The sequence below is a fragment of the Paramisgurnus dabryanus genome, chromosome 19, assembly GCF_030506205.2.
Source record: "Paramisgurnus dabryanus chromosome 19, PD_genome_1.1, whole genome shotgun sequence".
Taxonomy (NCBI): domain Eukaryota; kingdom Metazoa; phylum Chordata; class Actinopteri; order Cypriniformes; family Cobitidae; genus Paramisgurnus; species Paramisgurnus dabryanus.
Genome location: NC_133355.1, coordinates 32,621,969 through 32,641,867, shown reverse-complemented (window position 1 = coordinate 32,641,867; position 19,899 = coordinate 32,621,969). Strand labels below are relative to the sequence as shown.

At 38.0% G+C, this 19,899-nt stretch overlaps 3 protein-coding genes across 4 annotated transcripts in view; 2 read left to right on the top strand and 1 right to left on the bottom strand.

Annotated features, from left to right (window-relative positions):
- The window catches only part of LOC135735099 (CMP-N-acetylneuraminate-beta-galactosamide-alpha-2,3-sialyltransferase 1-like), a 473,227-nt gene that overhangs the window by 60,411 nt on the left and 392,917 nt on the right, over nucleotides 1-19,899 (top strand). The window lies entirely within an intron of this gene.
- Nucleotides 81-3,759, top strand: rps18 (ribosomal protein S18). The gene is made up of 6 exons (XM_065290894.2): nucleotides 81-182; nucleotides 828-926; nucleotides 1,006-1,092; nucleotides 1,171-1,272; nucleotides 2,260-2,351; nucleotides 3,659-3,759. The coding sequence occupies exons 1-6, from the start codon at nucleotides 180-182 to the stop codon at nucleotides 3,732-3,734; spliced, it is 459 nt and encodes a 152-aa protein (XP_065146966.1). The 5' UTR covers nucleotides 81-179; the 3' UTR covers nucleotides 3,735-3,759.
- Nucleotides 4,396-18,719, bottom strand: LOC135779955 (E3 ubiquitin-protein ligase RING2-A-like). 2 transcript variants are annotated; one of them, XM_065290891.2, is made up of 8 exons: nucleotides 18,670-18,719; nucleotides 16,391-16,488; nucleotides 12,971-13,065; nucleotides 9,510-9,670; nucleotides 8,852-9,067; nucleotides 7,739-8,035; nucleotides 7,176-7,347; nucleotides 4,396-4,703 (listed from the first exon to the last, which is right to left on the bottom strand). In XM_065290891.2, the coding sequence occupies exons 2-8, from the start codon at nucleotides 16,446-16,448 to the stop codon at nucleotides 4,587-4,589; spliced, it is 1,116 nt and encodes a 371-aa protein (XP_065146963.1). In that variant the 5' UTR covers nucleotides 16,449-16,488; nucleotides 18,670-18,719; the 3' UTR covers nucleotides 4,396-4,586. The 2 variants fall into 2 exon arrangements, with proteins under 2 accessions (XP_065146963.1, XP_065146965.1); XM_065290893.1 differs by lacking the exon at nucleotides 18,670-18,719 and having other exon boundaries at nucleotides 12,971-13,084.

Here is a 19,899-nt window from a genome sequence, read left to right as displayed (position 1 = left end):
ACTGAATTACAAATTTTAGGTTAGAGGCACTTCATGTAACCCGTCTCCATCAGTTAATGCTTCTGTCAGAAGTGTACATACACATTGACGGAAGCTCTTCCGGTCACAGTTTGCGTGCGGGTGGTAAAAGTCTCGCGAGAACGTGATCACTTCCTCTTTGTGTGGAACCAGCGTCCAAGATGGTGAGTTGAAAATGAAATCCTCAAAATGCTTCACTGTATCTTATAACATCGTGTTGTTTACGGCTCATATGTTAGCCGTCATGTAACGTATGTCACATTTAAATCACAAACTTGATATTTTGGGTATCATTTGTGTGATATGCGGTGTAGATTTAACGTTTTAAAGTGTCGCGGGAACGAGCGGGTTCAAGTCTGCTCTTACAGTCTAGCGTTGCTGCGGATAAATTTAAAGCATCATGGCATTTGTAAACTTTATCCTAACATTTTATAGCATGCTATCAAATACACTAATGTAGGAATTCTAACGACCATTTAATATTATGGTATTGTGTGTATCGCAGTTACCGTAGCAATTATCGCTGTGTAGTTTAAACTTTTAGTTAAGCTTCGTTAATTTACACGTTGATTTAAGTATGTTGTGTTGAACAGGTTAGCTCACACATTTGTCTGGTTAGCTGCAGAAGCGTCTGTATAATCAATATATTTTAATTTACTGGCCTCACATTTGTCAAGGAAATGGATCATTAACAATAGTGTGAGACCTGATATTAGAAGGCATGTTGTTACAAAGGAAATCTTGAGTGTGTGTTTGAATGGCTGTGATGTCACTCATGATTAAATTGTGATCTTCTTGTGTTTTGTCAGTCGCTTGTCATTCCAGAGAAGTTCCAGCACATTCTCCGTGTCCTCAACACCAACATCGATGGTAGGCGTAAAATCGCATTCGCCATAACTGCCATCAAGGTGAGTAAATGAACAGAGTAAACAAACTGATGTAAAGTCATCTTGGGTATGCAGTGATATCAGACTGTTTCTCTTGCAGGGTGTTGGAAGACGATACGCTCATGTGGTCTTGAGGAAAGCTGATATTGACCTGAGTAAGAGAGCAGGAGAGCTCACTGAAGATGAGGTGTGTGTTGAAAGTGTGGTCTTACTAGAGTCTGGGATTTAAACCAGTTTACTGATGGTTGTATTTGTGGTTATACAGGTTGAGAGAGTCGTGACCATTATGCAGAACCCTCGCCAGTACAAAATCCCTGACTGGTTCCTCAACAGACAGAAGGATATTAAAGATGGAAAATACAGTCAGGTATGTATGGAGGATGGTTTTTAAAGCATATTTTTAATAATTTACAGTATTTGTACGATTTAAGACTTGTTTTTACATCATTCCTGAATGGATGATGCCTTAAACTTTGTGGCTGGTTAAAGACGATTGTAGTGTGTTTATGATCGGTTCCAGTACTCTGATGTTCACACACATAGGACTAAACGATACTAGTCTTGAAGAGTATCAGTCGAGAGGTTGGAAACTCATTCTTTATAAATATATTTGTGTGTTATTATAGAATAACACACGTGTAATTGGAAATGACAAAGCTCTGTTATATTTTGATCATTTATCTAGAATTTACAATACCGTATGCTTCTCATTATGGGTTGGGCAATATGACCAATCTTGATAATGATATTTATCAGTTTTCTTTTAATAAGATTTTTGTTATTGAAATATTTAATGGCATACAATTTTCATAATTCTCACAAAAAATGTATACAAGCATAAAAAAAGACCTAAACAAACTAAACTCAAGCTCTCTGAAGATAAACAGTCAGTTATGAAATAAATATAATAATTATATCTACTCTTAAATGTGAAAAGTGGTTTAGTCAAGAGCACTGAGAGATTTTTTTTTCTCAATGTTATTTGATTAACATGAATGACAGACAGGGGCAAAACTGGGTAACTTCTCCTTTAAGACCAAAGTCAGTCACTCTGGACACAATATACTGTTACACAATGCGTTTGCTTTTCCAACGGTTTAATTTTATCTTAAGACCTAAATGGTTGAGGATATTTTTTGACGTATTTATGGCCAATAAAGCAGCGAAAATGCAGCTTGTGTGCTCCTCCCACACAGAAACTGCACCCATTTAGCATCATAATCGTTGAATGTAGATGTCTTTTTGCTAATTTGAACAGCTTTAAATGTTGTCCTCCATAATAAAACATTTTGAAGGAAGTTCTGAATAAAGATGAAGGAGCTTAAGTGTCATTGTGTCTTTTGTTGTTTTTAAGGTTCTTGCTAACGGTCTGGACAACAAACTGAGAGAAGATCTGGAGAGACTGAAGAAGATCAGGGCTCACCGTGGTCTCCGTCACTTCTGGGGGTAAGTGTCAATCTAAACGCACACGTGTCACCATCTACTAAACATCCTTCATTAACTTGTGCTGATAAAGAGAATATCTTTAAGTCGGTGCTCATCAGATTTATTCTCCAGAAATGTCATGAAAATCATCTGACACAGAGGGGTTTAAAATGTGACTGTCGTTTTACCCATGCTGTACCAACAGATCCATGGGTGTTTTAGAAGACAGTATGTCTTAAAATAAATGATTTTCATAATATTGTGGATTATGTGGGATAGTTTATGTGGGATAGTTTTTGAGGTGCTGTGTCTGTTATACACAGATTGACAGTGAGGTGATTCTCTGGAATTAAGAGATAGCTCAAAGGAGTCATTAGTTCACAAATCAGACAGTGGATACGGTTGAGCTGTGCACAAATCCCGACTGTTAGGATATCGCATAACACTGGATAGGATTTGGCCTTCCAACTTTTTAACCTGGCTGGGCAGTATATTGAGTTTCTGTAAATAACACTATTCCCCAACGTAGGAATCACATTCACATGTGATTGTCATTGCGCATCTAATCAGTGAAGCTGGTTTTGTGATTAGAAGTAAATCGTCATCAGCTGCTTTCAGATGTAGCAGCATTTACTACACCCAGCTGTAGTTCACTGACAATCGTGGCAAATTCCGCATTTATTATGGTGGGCATATCGCCTGTGATATGGCCCATCTTGTCATTCAACTACCACTTTTTGTAGTAAATGTTGCTCCATCTGAATAGCAGGTGATGGTCCTGGTGGCCCACTGCTCTGTGCATTTTGTATATCTGAGACTGTTAAATTCTTCCTTGAGCTTATTGACTGCTCGCATTCTTGAAAGAGCATTACCATCATCTACTGTGAGTAATGGATCAAAGACTCACTATAATCCTATTCCCCAGACCATTCAGGACTCAAGCTTTCGATGTTGCCGTGTGTTCCAGCTCATGCATTTCATGCAATGAGATCTCTGCTAATGAACTGATGATTTGTATCAGCTGTGTTAAATAAGGGAGAGATACAAAATGTGCAGCGCAGTGGGTTCTTGGACTGGACTGTGAGCCACTGGGCGCAAGCGAGCACACATGCACACCAAGCTTTTCACTTGGGGATTCTCTCACAATCATCAACTTCAAGCTTTGATGCCTGCCAAAAATGTGCAATGCAGGATAACTTCTGAATGTGTAGGGTTATAGTTGATGTATTTGCACCAACAGCACAGACTGACACTAACTAATCATTGTGTCTTTAAAGCATAATTTAATTTCATACATTATGTAACCCTTTCTTTTCTCTTCTTTCTAGTCTGCGTGTGCGTGGTCAGCACACCAAGACCACCGGACGTCGTGGTCGTACTGTGGGTGTGTCCAAGAAGAAGTAAACTTACAATAAAAGTCATGAGTACAGTCATTGTGTTTGTGTCTTCTGTGAAACGTCCAGTTGTGTGCTGCATCTAAATAATTTGTGTCGGTGTGTTGTACTGTGACATATGAGTTAAAGCTGGTAGAGAGAACAAACTTTTAATGTTTCAAAAGAAAATAAAAAACTAACAGGTCATTGCATATAATAAACCTAGTATCATGTGTGTCATCTGCCTTAAACAATGGGTGAAGGCAAAGGAAAACACTCATAGTAAAAAGAGCATTAAATATTAAAGGCTTGTTCAACTGCATGTGGTGCCTTTCAGAGGGATCAGTGGTCGTGTGACATCATGTCTCACAGTGATCAGTGTGTATGTGGCAGCATCACTTAAGTCTAATGCTTTAGACGTCTCCCTAATAATTAAACCAGCTGAGGTGTATTATATAAAGAGACCTGTCACACATTCTGGGAGGGGTGTTGCAGGGACTGGTTTAGAAAAACACATGTTGCACAAAAACTGATTTGTAGAAGTACACAAAAACAAACTGACATACAAAGATATTTAAGTATATGATCTTTTAAACGTAGTTAAAACAGACTGCAACAATGACATCATTGTGTGCTGGAGTAAAGTGTGACGCAGGGATGACGTTTAAACACAGCATATTTTTTTCCAATAATCCAGAAGTCTATGAGGAAAAAATGAATGGGCTTTTTAGCGATGGAACCCGGTGTCCAACTAACTTCTGGGGTTGGTCTACAAAAATGTCATCCCTGTGGCCCTCTATTTGGGTCATCATGCTGGTGGACATCTGTGTGTCAGATGGGTCTTCATGTGCAGTATGATGATGATACATCACTTATGTCCCTGTCACAGCTGAGACGTCTGATTCTGCTCCACTGTCATAGCGTAGTACAACTCCAGAGGTTTACAGACCTTCCAAAACTTCTCATTCACCAACTCCAGAGTCAATGAGCCATTTAGGATCTGGGAAAACAGAAACATAATTCTAGCACAAATAATAGTCTATGGGGTGGTTTCCTGGAGGGGGCTTTTCTTAGTCCCAGACTACAATGCATGTTTTAGTTGTTTTGCTTCCTTAATTTAAAAACATATTGCGCTAATATATATCTTAACATATCAGTCCAATAGTTTTGTCTTAATGCACACCTGTATTGTTTTTTGTAAAAACTAAATTAAATGTCCTTATATAATTAGGGGGTGCCTCAGCATGTTTGACCACCAAAGCACCTTCACCTGCCTTTGTAAAACCATTTTGATGTGCTCAGCAGGGTTACGTGAATGAGCTGCACACTCAACAAATTAAGCAATATGCATTTGAGAGAACTGTGAACTTTATTGAGACTAAAATAAAAACAGTTAATAATAAATTTGTAAATATTAACACTGAGATATCAGTCTACAGAGAATCATTTCTAACAGAAAAATAAAAGCAAAAATCTCTACAGAATGAAAAGGCTCGTATCTAAACTAAGATCCCTTATGGCAGGGACACACTGTATGATTTTTGCATCTGTAATGATTTTAAATCCATAGGCAACCACAGTTGTAAAGATAGTTTTAAGTGATTTTTAACCGCCTATCCCTCAGAACGCACACACTGGATGATTCGACCAAAGCGCAAGACCAGACACTTAATGACTGTAGTAACAATTTTAAAGTGACGTGAGATCTCACAGAAACCCCAGATCAAACATGACTTGAGAAAAAAAAATGTTGTGGTAGTTCTTGCATGAGACATTATAAAAGTAATTGTACTATTGCCAAATCAATATTCTTTCTCAATGCTCCTCTTTCATGTCATGTTTGTGGGGTTTGTTTCAGCTATAAAAGCACACAACATACAGCTGTTGAAGCTTGCACGCTGTCATTGGCTATTGTAGCTGTCATGTCGAAAGCAGCCCCATCAACAGTCCCAACAAGTTTGATATTTTTGATTTGGGCTCAGGGATGCCCAACTCGATCAGGAGCAGCAAAATAATTGCAATGACACCACATACCATATTTATTTATTTTTAACAAAAAACGGCTGTAATAAAACACTAATTAGGTAATGCCGCCTTTTGCGGTGACACTTGGGGGACGCCTCCAGAGGTAAGTGCTTCTGAATGTGTATATCAAATTCAACCAATGGTGAGGCTTAACGACAGAGACAGGGTGACGTGGGAGTCAGGAAGTATATCGCTATCTGAAATATTGCCAAAGACGGCGTTGCAGGGACGCAGAAAGTATGGCAAGGGAGACGCAGTGTCTCGTTCCCTTCTCAGGGAACAACAGTTGCATACGTAACCTGAGATGTTTTCATGTGTCAAACACAACTATGCAAAAAAGCATTTTGGTATGAATCAACATTCGCATACAGAAGATAAAAGCATTTAAAGCTAATAGTTTAGCATGTGTGCTTAAAAAGTCTAGAAATCTTATGATATTATCCTACACTACATATGGAATAATATGGATTTTTTCCCCAGAAAATTCTTGCATAAAATAGATTTGAGCACTTTCACTGACCTTTATCTATGTATGAATATTTTCAAAAAGTTCAAAGGGCCATGAATTTTCCCCCCAGGTTCACAAACTTTCAAGGACCTGTGGGAACCCTGTAGAATTGGCATAATGACCTATGACGCAAAAAATGAGCTTGTTTTGTTGAAGCAAGTCACATGAAGTGATTGTCTTGTCATAAAATTTTCCTAATCTCCTTCCAATCCTCTGTAAAGTGATACGAGACAGCGTTGTCCGATCATACCATGACTTATACTCTGATCCACAAACGCATGCAGTTGGACTCGCTTTCTCGGACGGTCTCTGCAGCACCGCGTGAAGTTAAACACACTTTTTGGGCACACGTGAATGGGTGTTTTTGCTGCTGCTTGATAATCAGTGCTTTATTAATTAAGACATGCAATACACGCACAGCAATTTCCAGAGGATGGCTTGTATGCGTATCTTTAAATCTTGTGTTATGTGCGCATGTCAAACGATCAATCTGGTTTGAAGCTTGTGCCATATGAACACACACATCAATCCGATCACATTATTAAGTGTTCATGTAAATGCTATGATTGGATTTCTTAATCAGAATGATTTCATTTCGAAGGAGGCAAAAGGTGTCCATGTAAACATACCTACTGTCTCTTGTAGTGTCTGACACTCAGATTAAGAAGCTAAAAAGTACCTATATCTGTTTAGAAACGACCATTTCATTGTGGACCGCCCTGTTATGCTGAGACCTTCATCTCAAAATATATAAATAATAATAAATCATCTCAAAAACACCTCATCGTTTCCAACAGAAATCAAAACTGACATCAGTGACTTAATACACAGACATTCACCAGCTTACTGCTCTGCATTATTGTTTTAGTGAATGTGTTCTCTTGTAAATAAATCACATTATGTATATAAAAAGAGTCTGGAATGGAGAGTGTGACTTACGGAGAACTGTCCTCCTGCTGTCTTTATGAAGATAGTGAAGTCTTTCTCACTAACAGCGGCTGCTGTCTCTCCCTCCACACAACCGTCTGTCTGACGCTCCTCCAGAGCTATGCGAAGAGCCAGGTATTTAGACAGGTGGTCTACGGTCGCATTGGCTGTTGTTTTGACAAATCTAAATGCAGAGAAAAGACAATGTTACACCTAAGATCTCTATCCATTCCCACAACCTCACCAGTGCCGCTCCATAAAACTTCAGCATTCTTAAATATACACCCGTGCTTACTCCATCACTTGGCTTCACTTCCTATTTATTACACTTCAAGTCAAAGTATTTTTTTACAAATTCCATGACTTTCCACACAATAACAGCTTCCCGTCTCCACACTGAACAATAAGGGAGTTTGTGTGACTCATTTGTGAATTTAAATGTCTTAGACATGGTCTTCCCATTTTCGTGTTTCACTTAATAATGTCGTCAAAGTGCTTTGTTTAGACCAAACTTACATTTGAGTTAACGTTGATGAAATGTTTATGTCTAGATGTGCTTTTCCTTTAACCAATACCTTGTTTGGCTGTACTGTTGCGTGGTCACCAGCAGGGGATGCGGTTGAAATATGAGTTCGATCTCAGAGTTGGTGCCGTGGCTTGGTAGTCGTCGAGGAGGGGTGCGGCTCTCTCCGCCGGCCTCGGGTCCGGAATCGTCGGACGCCCGCGGTCTCTTGTTGCGGCTGGGCCCGGCCTCAGGACCGTAGCTCACAGTGGTGGAGTCATGCGAGATGTGGGATTGGGTGTCACCGTTGTCCTCGCCGCCGCTGATAGCGTTTTCACCCTCCTGGTGGATCTTACGGACACGCTGAGCTCTGAAGAAGGAAACAGAAAAACAGAATCTATTTTAAGTAAAATCCCTGTCCATTTTCTCACACAAAATATGGAATACATCGCACAGGTCGATGTACGGTTTACTTGTATTTGTTTTCTTTTGGTCAATTGTGTCCTTTTTAGATTTAAGGGCATCTATTGTGCTCCTTTTTACAATATGTATTGCAAGTCTCAGGTGTGCCCAGAATGTGTCTGTGAAGTTTCAGCTCAAAATACCTTACAGATCATTTGTTACATCATGTACAAAATGCCTGTTTGGGTCTGTAAAAAATTAGCTGTTTTTGTGTCTGTACCTTTAAATTCAAATGAGCTACAGCTCCACACTCCCTTACAAACAGACAGTGAGCGCTGTCAGTTAAAATAGATCTGATTCCTGTGAATACAGTCTGAGATAATAGTATCTCACTATTGAGATATAGAGGAAAGCATACACCTCGCTGTGGGTGGACTATGGTAATGCAAGACCTGTCAGTCAGTGACTGTGGGCAGGGCTTTATCAGTGTGACATCACATTAACAAGAGAATCAGAACAGCATGTCTAATAACATTGCTTTGGTGTATTGGGGGCTAACAAAGAAGGAGTGGGTGGATTTTTTTCCATTGTAGGTTGGTTGTGGTCCCACACTGCCAACACACATTTATGTCCAAACATATTGTAAAAGTAGATCTTGTATACTATGTGACCTTTACTACAGACGCAGTCATGCAAACGTTCCTCACAACCCACTTTTTGTGTAACACAAATGAAAGAAATCTTGACATTGATTTATTGAGTGAAGTGTGCAGCTGCGTGTGACCTGTGTCTGGCCTGCATGCGCAGGCCCTGCTCAATACTGCAGCTGAGCGCCTCCGTGTTGTGCAGTCGGCTGAGCTGCTCCAGAACTTTGTCCTGATGGGCCTCGTACTCGTCACGACTCGGGTAGATCTTACAGATCAAAGCGTCGAAATTTGGATCAGCACGCAGAGATCGCTTGGACACAAGCTTCTTCCTGCAGGTAGGACATTCCTTGTTTCTGCAGTCGAAAATACAAAACATGTGTTACTACAAACTCTTGTTAAGTTTTGTGGCTTTTATCTCACAAGTATGTGCATTTAACATTGACAGAACATGGTACAACTGTTACTGCTCATTTTCCAAAAGCAAAAATATAAAACTCTCCATAACACCACATACTTACTAACAATAGCACATTGTGTTTATGCTTGTTATGTAAAATGAATATCACTGGCTATTTGAGAAAGGTATGAACTCTTTGTTACATCTTGTTCTAAAAATGTATTTTCTAAAGTGTAAATAAATTATAAACAGTAAAAATAATTATAGGATTGTTAAATTAGTGGTGCTATGAAGAAAATGCTTATAAAAATGCATGCAAAAATATTAAACATTCAATATATTACATTATCAATATATTATATTAAAATATATAATGTAGTATGTGTATATGTTCTGACCCTGATCTGAGCGCAGTGACAATGCATTCAGAGCAGAAGCGATGTAGACATTCTTTGGTGGTCATGGTGTTCTTCAGCATGTCCAGACAGATGGGACACATCAGTTCACTGTGGAGGCTCCTGGGAGACACTGCGATCTCTGTGCTGTCCATGAGTGCTTCCTAAAATAGAGCACAAAACGCATCACACATGGCTGTATCTAAACTGTTAATTAAAGGGCACCTATTTCATTGCTAAAAAAATATTTTGTGTATTTGATATAATACAATGTGTTTGAGTGGTTTATGGTTAAAAAAACAACATTTTCCACTAGGGATGTAACGGTATCAAAAATTCACGGTATGGTAGTATTTCGGTATGATGCCCGCGGTACAGTGATTATTGAACCATTTGCAGGAAGGAAAAACAAATGAAGACTTGGAAAAACTGCCATAAGTGTTTATTAAACAAGACTGAACATTACAATGTACAAAGTGTAGTGTAGTGTTTACAATTTTCATAAAAAGGAAAAAAAATATTATACCATGTAATAAAGTAAAAAATAATGTTTCATTGGAGTTTGTCAACTTTAAACATCTCTCAATCAGTCAGGTTTTAGGAATTGAGTCACTCCCACAATTGACCTAGTGTTTTTATCATTATTAATGCTAATGCTTGGTACTTCTATGAAAGCAACAGTTGTGAATGAAGAATCAAGAAAAGATGATGGGTTTAAGATGGGTCAATTCCTGAAAACAAAAACAACCCTGTAAACATGAAAATAGCAGCCTATTTATTGCAGCTGGACCTAGAGCTGAGGTCAGCTCACTCATTGATACAGGGGTGCGTTTCCAAAAACCATAGTTGCTAACTAAAGTAACAACTTCGTTGGTTGCAATGCAATTTCCCATTGCCAACCAACCAGTGGCGGCTGGTGACTTCTTTTTTTGAAGGCAGGATGCGAAGTTCGTCACAACATGTATGTAGCTTGTCATGTGTGTGGTTCATCATTTCTCTTTTATCATAAACGTTTTTGACGTGTCTCCAGCAGGCACTTATTTTGACAAAACACGTGATGCACACAAAATGTCTCCACACGCATGACACATATTTTGGAAAAGGGAACCACACATGTGACAATCCGAACACTTATTTTGAATTAGCGCATCATCGGAAGTGCAGTCACGAGCCGCCACTGCAACCAACTAACTTGCTAACAGATTAGCGACGATGCTTTTGGGAAACAAACTCCAGGATGTTTCTCAATCGGAAGGCTGCAGCCTCCAAATGTCATAAAGTCTGTCTTATTTCAGAATATACAATTTTTTCAAGTTGATTACTATTCTTATTTAATCGTATATTGTTGTATTATGCTTATGATTAGCGAATGTAATACTCCGATAACTTAATTACACCAGGCTTAATGACGGATGCAGCCTGCATATGCGACCTAAGGAGGCTGCAGCCTTCTAATTGAGAAACAGCATACACACTCTCCTCATTCTCGGATTTACTCACACTTGTTTTTTGTATGTCCGTCACATTGTGTCCTTTCTCGTTTCTTGTCACAGCAAACGCGATTTTTTCACACATCAGATTTAAAATCCGCGTTTCTTTTCCTTCGCCACTAGCCGTTTCCGTCATTGTCGCACTACTTGTAGAGTGGCATGCATGGGATTATGGTAATTGTAGTTCCGGCATTCCTCCGCTTGCTTCACTTGGCTGGAAAAAAACTACACTTGTTGCCCGGAAGACCCAACGTTTTATCGAATCATGTGACCACCGTGGTACCGCGAAATGTATAATACTGTTACATCCCTATTTTCCACATATCGTACATTTTTGTAGCTCCAGATTTCACTCTTTTCCTGAAACACACAGATTTGAAAAGCTCTGTGTCCCTGATTGGCCAGCTAATCTGTACGTTGTGACTGGCCTGAATACCTTACAGGCTGTGATTCCAAGTGGGAGAAATTATGATAATGTCGGTCTTAACTACATCCCCAATCCCAGGAAGTAAACTGTTGCCTACAATCCGTGTGTTTGCTGTAGATTTACGTTGGAGACGATAACTCGTGCCATCATTTACTTTGGGGTTTGTACCTTTTAAATATCGTTAACATGTAATAATACACACTTAAGCAACAAAGGAAATGTAAAAAAGTGAATCTGACAATAGGTGCCCTTTAAAGGGGATGAGTGTCATTTCTGCATATTGAATCACTTTGCCAGTTTGATATGCAAAATCAACACTTCTTAAAGGGGGGGTTTAATGGTATTTCAAGCATTCTGACTTATTAACACAGTTATAGAGTTGTTTCCTCATGCTAAATGTAGGCAAAGTGTCAAAAATGCAGTTGGGCGTGTTTCAGAGTATTTCTGTGCCGAATGCACTTCGCCAGGGTTCGTACAAGTTTCGGCTAATTTTTTTCGATTACGGTTCTAACTGACGTTTCAGGGGTTTTCGATACGTATCACTTCTTTATATGGGCTTCCGCCGGAAAACTTCCCCTGGAAAACCCCGCCCAGCCGTCAGTCAGCGGGAGACGCTAGAGCTTGCTAACAGCTTATCACGCCACTCAGCTTTGTTTAATTTCAAAAGTCAACAATGGCACAACAAGAAGTGTGTTTTTGGATGTAAGGAGAAGACATCCAGCCTTATGGAAACAATGGATATAGTTTATTATCCGGATTAGCAGCGGAGTTTTGCGTGTGTGTGTTTGATGCGGTGGATTTTCATGACGAGTTACACGCGGTAAGTAAGACTTCTGTATTATGTTGGAAATAGGCGCGTGTATATTATATAAATGACACGAACATGTAGTGAATCATAAGTTAAAACAGTGTTGTATAGTGTTGCATGACTCGTACTCGCTCCTCCCGTGTTATAACTCCTCCTTCTTCATTTTTTCGTACGTTATCGGAAAGATTCGGTAAAGCTTATCTTTCTTTTATAAATCTGATTAAACTAAAGACTCTTCAGAGATATAAAGGATGTCATACTACTCCATAGGTACTCCAGATTAATATCAGAAATGCAGAAACAGCGTGTGTTACGTGAGCTTTAAAGCAACACTATGTATTTTTTTCCCTTTAAATAATGTCTCTAAAATTATTTCAGTGATAGAACAACTTTTAACTGGACAAACTGTACTGTTGCTGCAACCTGAGCAGCCTCCTAGCTGCTACAAGCACACTCTGAAAGTGGCGGTGGAGGGTAGGAAACACAGCCCCGCCTCTTCCCCTGCCTGTTCATTTTAAGAGACCTGTATTGTTTTCTCTTGTATATTTAGGATGATTCATTATTAATAAATTAATTAATTACTTAATTAACCTATGGAATAATCAGTAGAATATTTGAGTACTAAAATAATCGACAGCTCCAGCTCTAATTACTACCAAACTTTAAATCTCAAAAAGTCGTATCTGGACCAGTCCTACTGTATTGTGAGTGTGTATTTGTAATGGTGTATTGAATTTACCTGTGGTGTTCGGTGTAGTTCATACAGGCTCAGTTCCCATGTTTTACTGAGCGTCTGAATGCTCACTGGATTTGCCATCATGACTTCGCAAAGACCTGATGTACAAAATAAAAACTAAACAACAAAACTCAAAAATCACTTATCAACCTATATCCATCCATCACCTAACCATCAATTCATCACCTTACCATCAGTCCATGCACTAAATCAGTGGTTCCCAAACTTTTTTAGCGTGCGGCCCCCCTTGTATACGGTGCATTCCTTTGCGGCCCCCAAAAAGAAAATTTGTGACAAAAATTGTTCTAAAACTCAACATTTTAATAAAAAAAACATTAAATGATACAAAAAAACTAGTGCTTTTGGTTAGTAGCCTTATTTTTTTTAGGTTTAATTACCCAGAATTCATGATAAATTAAAGTATTTCATAAAATGTCATAAAACTGGGGCCCCCTGGCACCATCTCGCGGCCCCCCTGGGGGCCCCGGCCCCCAGTTTGAAAACCACTGCACTAAATGATGCTAATATAATTTATTTATATTGTCTTTAGCTGCTTTGAAACAACAACACATTGTAAAAAAGTGACATAAAAATTTTGACTTGACCACTAGTAATGCTATTTGATAGTATTTTTATAGTAAGCATATGTAACACAAATAAATAGTAATCAATCCACCAAAAAACAGGCTAACTGCACATTTACTATAATAAAACCATGGTTAATTTTTATGAGGGTTTGCTAGTAATGTCAAGTACAAAGGATTAGAAAGAATTATTTGTGTCACTCTGCTCAAAGCTAATTGGCTAATAGTAATTTTGTCTTTCTAATCCAGGCTGTGTCTAAAAACTAAAGCAGCTGACTAGTTGCCTTGCTGCCTCATGAGGCAATGGCTTCGGTGGCATGAATGCAGCTCTGGGAAACACATTCAGACAGCCTTCATAAGTACATAATTCTGTTTGAAATATAAACACAGAGCGCCTTTATGATAACTAATCACATATTTGAAAACTACAATATTAATTCTCACTAGAAATGCAATCAAAGGTGTAAAAAAAGTGAAAATATAACCACCATTTAATTTTTTTAAACTCGACCAATCACAAGATGATCAAGGTATCAAAGATGACCGGAAAGTAAATCAAACACTGGATTCAGATGTGCCTTGATGCCTTCCTGCCTTGGAATGCTGCCTCCAAAGGCAACATTTTAAAGCTTTCAGACGCAGCCTCAGTGTACATTTATGCGAAAACCCATCAGAAAATTGCCCATGGTTTTATTATAGTAAAAGTGTAGTAAGAATATGTTTATCGGTAGACTGATTACTATTTATGTTACCATATATTTAATATAAACTTATCATTGTTACACTATGGTTATTATCACTGATCTATATAAATGTTCTCTTTGCGGACTTCTGAGGCTGCCACCTTGAAGAGTGCTCGCCTTTTAAGGTCGCTTTCTTAGAAGGTCGCAGCCCTTAAATTAGGACACAGCTTACTTCATATGTACACTTCAGGCAGCTATATACCACAATGCAACATGATTGTGACGTCACTTCAGCAGCTCACGCTTTGCACAGTTCAAATGATGGAGGGGAAAGTAGTTCACACCTGTAAGTTAGTGCGTTCTATTTAACCTACTTCTGGGCTACTCCAGTTTTAGACACGCACTCGCGAACTTCCATAAACACTTCCCCTCGGGGAATTCCTGTAACCATTTTCAAGTGCGCGGACAGTTTATATGGACAGACCCTCGCTCCCTCAATTTTGACAGGATCGAGGGTGCGAGTCTACTTCATATGCACACTTTAGGCAGCTCCATTTACCACAATGCAACACGATTGTGACTGCGCTTTGCACAGTTCAAATGATGGAGGAGGTGGTCTCCACTATCCATATGATCAAGGGCATCCGAGTGAACCAGACTGAGGGAAGTTAGCGAGGGAAGGTCATAAAAAAGCTAACTGGAATGCAGCCATGAAGTGACTGACTATCTTGTCACTTTAATTTTCACAATCCCCTTCCAATCCCCTGTAAAGTGATACGAGACAGCATTGTCCGATCAGTCCATAATTTATACTCTAATCCACAAATGAGTGTGTTTAGACTAACCCCATGAAGTCAAACGAGTCAAACATGCTTCTTGGGAACAAGTAAGTGGGTGTTTTTGCTGCTGCTTTATAATCACAGTGGCACAAAGTTTTGTTTGCTTGTCGTTTATTAATTCTGACCTATAATAGATGCACAATGATTTTATGAGGATGGCTTGTATGCGTATCTTAATAGTACAGCGTGAAACTATATATTTGTGCAATGCACACATGTCAAATGATAAAATCTGATTTGAAGCTTGTGCCATATAAACACAGCATCAATAAGATCACATTATTAAGTGTGATGTTAATACCACAATAGATTTATCCATCAGAATGACTTCCTTTCCGATTGAGGCAAAAGGTGTTCATGTAAACGTAGGTATTGACTTATATTCAAAATCATGATCTAAATTCACACAGTATACAGTCACACAATAATAATATTTAGGATACTTGTACGTAAATGAATTGTTACTTCTGATGTTATTTGCAATGTTTATGTTTTAATTAGGCCGGATAAGGGATTTATAAAAACGATAAGGTAAGTGTGTCTGCTGCATCCTTTTGTAATAACACAGGTGTAAATGAAGTTTTATGACATTAAGAGCGTACACGGTCAGCGTTATTTCACTGAATAAGTTGTAAAGACGACTTATATTCTATAGCTTTTTATAAGCAAAGCAGCATCAAAATTGGGTGTTGTTTTTTATATCGCTGAATCAATTGATCGTTTAACCACGATTTAAAACGTTATCTTTACGGATTCAAAATAAACCCCATTAACATCTTTGAAGTATTTTACTGTATGAACAAAAACAATATTGTATAACATTACTTCACAATTCTGACGTCATCCGCCATTTATAAAGGACCATTTTGACAGTAGAGACACTGTAAAATACTCCCTACCTGCGATACATTCTGCTATAGTTAATATCTGCACAAGTAATTATTGAGAAATGTACAGAAGTCGTTTTATCTATGCTGAACGAGATTGGTTGTTCGATGCTAACGTCACTCCTTATGTGCACGCGCTCGTGGATTTATCCTATAGCTTACGATCAAAGCCCGAGTTGACAAAGAAAGTTCACGATCAGCTTCATGGTACCAACAAAACCTGCTCGTATTGGTTTGGTTTTGTCAACGCGACATTATCCCTTTAAATCTAAGATTGTTTAACCATTTTCATGGTACATGACCCTGTTTTTATTTGAAGGCAGCAACGTCAGAACACTACCAGACGATTTACCATATACTATATGCGTCTCAAAACATAAGACTTTCCTTTTTGATTTTACGTAGAGTCAATGATAAGAGTTTTACTCACACGGCGCGATGTGAAAATTAACTGATCCCAGAACAGACTCCGTGAAATCAAAGCTCATCAACTGAAAAAAGACTGGTGTTGTTTATGTTGACATTCTCTTCTTCTTCTTCTTCTTCTTTGATTTTTATGGCGGATTGCGAACCAACTTCATAGGTGCATACCGCCACCTACTGTGGTGGAGTGTGAAGAGAATAAACTAACAAAACGAACTAAAAAAAAAAAAAAAAAAAAAAAAAAAAAAAAAAAGTTATATTCTATTTTTTAATCCACTTATCCTGATAAATCTCATGATTGCATTTATCATTTTCCCTGCATTTAATCCGTTAGTTAATATTTCAGTTAATGTGAACTCTTGGATTCCCAGTGATTGCATTTCCTCTTTAAGACTTTCCCTTTCTCTTTCATATCCCTTACATACCATCATTACATGTTCCACTGTTTCCTCTATTAAACATACTTCACATAACCCTGTATTATGTTTTCCTATTAAATGTAACGTGTGATTAAGATAAGAATGACCTGTTCGTAAATGAGTGAGGATAACTTGTTCCCTTCTACTTATATTATGATTGATTTTAGATTTCTTAATACTCCTTTGAACTTTATGAAAATGTTGACCTTTTTGACATGAATCCCAGAATGTTTGCCATTTCCTATTACATGATTCTAAAATTAATTGTTTCCCTTCTGATCTACTAATTGAAATATTAATACTTGGTTTATCCATATTTAAACTATCTTTAGCCATTTTGTCTGCTTCTTCATTCCCTTGAACTCCCACATGTGCAGGTACCCATACAAAATTAGTTGTTATTCCCATTTGTTTAATACTATACAATGTAATCATGATTTCTATTAAAATGTCACTTCTATTTGTTTGCATTGATTGCAAACTCAACAGAACAGCCATTGAGTCAGAGCATATTATTACCTTTTCAGGTCTTATTTCATAAACCCATCCAAGTGCCATTAGAATTGCAACCATTTCTGCTGTATACACAGATGTGTCATCTGTTATTCTTCCAGCCTTCCTAATATCAAACTCTGGAACATAGAATGCAGCTCCTGTTCTTCCAGTTTCTATGTTCTTTGACCCATCTGTATATACTTGAAGAAATGAATAATGTGAATTTTTAATATACTCTGCTACTAATGTTTTTACATTACCCACCTCTCCATTTTCTTTAATTTTCTCATGTATCTTTAAGTCTATTTCAGGTTGATCAAGTAACCAAGGTGGTATTGGCGACGTTACAATTATTGGAGCAAATACTTTCGTATCTAACCCAGTTTCATTAATCCATTTTTTAATGTTCCATGCAAAACCTTTACCTGGTGTATTCATAGTTTCCCAACTTTCCTTAAGTACTTCTTTTACGGGATGATCGTTACTTTGTCCATTTAGATTAATCCAATATGCCATAGCTAGTTTTTCCCTTCTTATATACAGAGGCATTTCGGATGTTTCCACCTGCAGTGCTGCATTTGGGGTTGTTTTAACTGCTCCTAAAATGATTCTTAAAGCTTTGGCTTGTATGATATCTAACTTTTTTAACATAGATACAGATGCCGATTCATACACAATACATCCATAATCTAGGACTGATCGCATGAGACCAACATATATATCTTTTAATGACTGCTTATCTGCACCCCAGTCTTGACCTGCGACACCTCTCATTAAATTCAGTATTTTACTGCACTTTTTTAAAATATATTCAATATGATCTTTCCAGGTTAACTTATTGTCAAACCATATTCCCAAATACTTAAATTTTGACACTTTTTCTAATGATACTCCATATAATTTAAGTTGCTTATTTTCTTTCCTTTTTTTCCTTGTAAATATCTGATAACATGTTTTGGATATCGAGAATTTGAACCCCCATTCTAATGACCAATTATCCACTGTCTCTATTGCTTTTTGAATTTTGTCCATATTAAAAGATATATTCCTTCCTCTTTTCCACATTAATCCATCATCAGCATATAAAGCTGTATTAATTTCTGGAGACACTCTTTCAAATACATCATTTATCATGATGTTAAATAATATAGGGCTTATCACACTTCCCTGGGGAGTTCCATTTTCTATACTCACAGTTTGAGACATTTCATTACCCACTCGAACTTGGATTGTTCTATCCATTAAAAAACTCAAAATCCAGTTGTACATTCTACCTTCTATTCCCAATTTTCTCAATTTTAGTAGTAAACCTTCTTTCCACAGCATATCGTATGCCTTCTCAATATCAAAATAAACTGCCGTTGACATTCTCATACCGAATGTTGATGCTTGTGGAATCATCCGTCACTTCCTGTGCGAGAACGCGCTCTCTCAGGACTCACTGCACCACTGCGCGTACACGCTTCTTCCTTTTTTTTATGTTTTTATGGCGGTGGCATCCAACGTTAAAGGGATAGTTCACTTTAAAATAAAAAAAATTCTGTCATTATTACTGTTGTTTTAAACCTGTATGAATTATTTTGTTCTGATGAACACAAAAGAAGATATTTTGAGAAATGATGGTAAAAACACAGCAGAAAGTGACTATTGACTTCCATATGCTACTAGGAAAAAAATATTGTGGAAGTATTGTGATAAATGATGAAGAAAATATTTTGACAAATGATGTTAAGCACACAGTTGATAGTACCCATTAAATTCCATCATATTTTTTATTATCATTTCTCAAATTATCTTCTTTTGTGTTCATCAGAAAAAAATAATTCATACAGGTTTAGAACATACTGCAAAAAAGATGGACGACGCCCGTTCGCTCTCTTCCATTGGTGAAAAGTGAAGCCGCCAGTGTCCCGATTCCGCGCTGACATTTTGGGTCTTGAGTCTGCGCAGTAGCGATTTCGGGACCAGTCCTGCGCAGTAGTGAGCAGGAAGTAAAGCCGCGAAATCGCAGAATGCGCATATCACAGCTGTCAATCATGACGTGACACCACCATTTATATTCACCTTGTTCCGCCCCGCCCATTTTTAATTCTTCGCTCTTCCGCATTTTGTCAACTGACTTCCACTAACATGCACAGCGCATTCGGTAGCTAGTTTGGTGGTTAAAAGATTGTTTGTAGTTCACTATAACTTTAGCAAAATGACAAATAACGCTAATGCTGTAAATGTTTTAAGTTGAGAGCACGGAGAAAACTGTTACACAGACAGTGATTTCGTCTTTTTTAAAGCAAATGTGCACCCCAGCCAGTCCAATAACTCACCATTTCATTTGTAATAGACCACGATATAAATCATTGGCAAACTTGCCAACACTTATTCCTTCAAATCAGGAGACTTAAATCCTTTTAAGTGTAATCTACAAAGCTCACATATGGTTTAAGAAATTCCTGACAGATAACATCTGATCACATTTTAAAGGTTTAATATAACTGCATGACATCTGATCACACTGTAAAGGTTTAATATAACTGTCATGGTCTAAGACCTTTGTGTTAGATTCGGGTCTGAGTTCTTATGGCAAGACCATGGCAGTACTGTGTTC

Bases quoted from the DNA above. Each gene is read 5' to 3' on its own strand.
- rps18 (XM_065290894.2), top strand. The intron at 1,273-2,259 runs GTATGTATGGAG...GTTGTTTTTAAG, and splicing joins AAGATGGAAAATACAGTCAG to GTTCTTGCTAACGGTCTGGA. The intron at 2,352-3,658 runs GTAAGTGTCAAT...TCTTCTTTCTAG, and splicing joins GGTCTCCGTCACTTCTGGGG to TCTGCGTGTGCGTGGTCAGC.
- LOC135779955 (XM_065290891.2), bottom strand. From the start codon at position 16,448: ATGAGCTTTGATTTCACGGAGTCTGTTCTGGGATCAGTTAATTTTCAC. The intron at 13,066-16,390 runs GTGAGTAAAACT...TTTGTACATCAG, and splicing joins TAATTTTCACATCGCGCCGT to GTCTTTGCGAAGTCATGATG. The intron at 7,348-7,738 runs GTATTGGTTAAA...CTCTGCATTTAG, and splicing joins CAACAGTACAGCCAAACAAG to ATTTGTCAAAACAACAGCCA.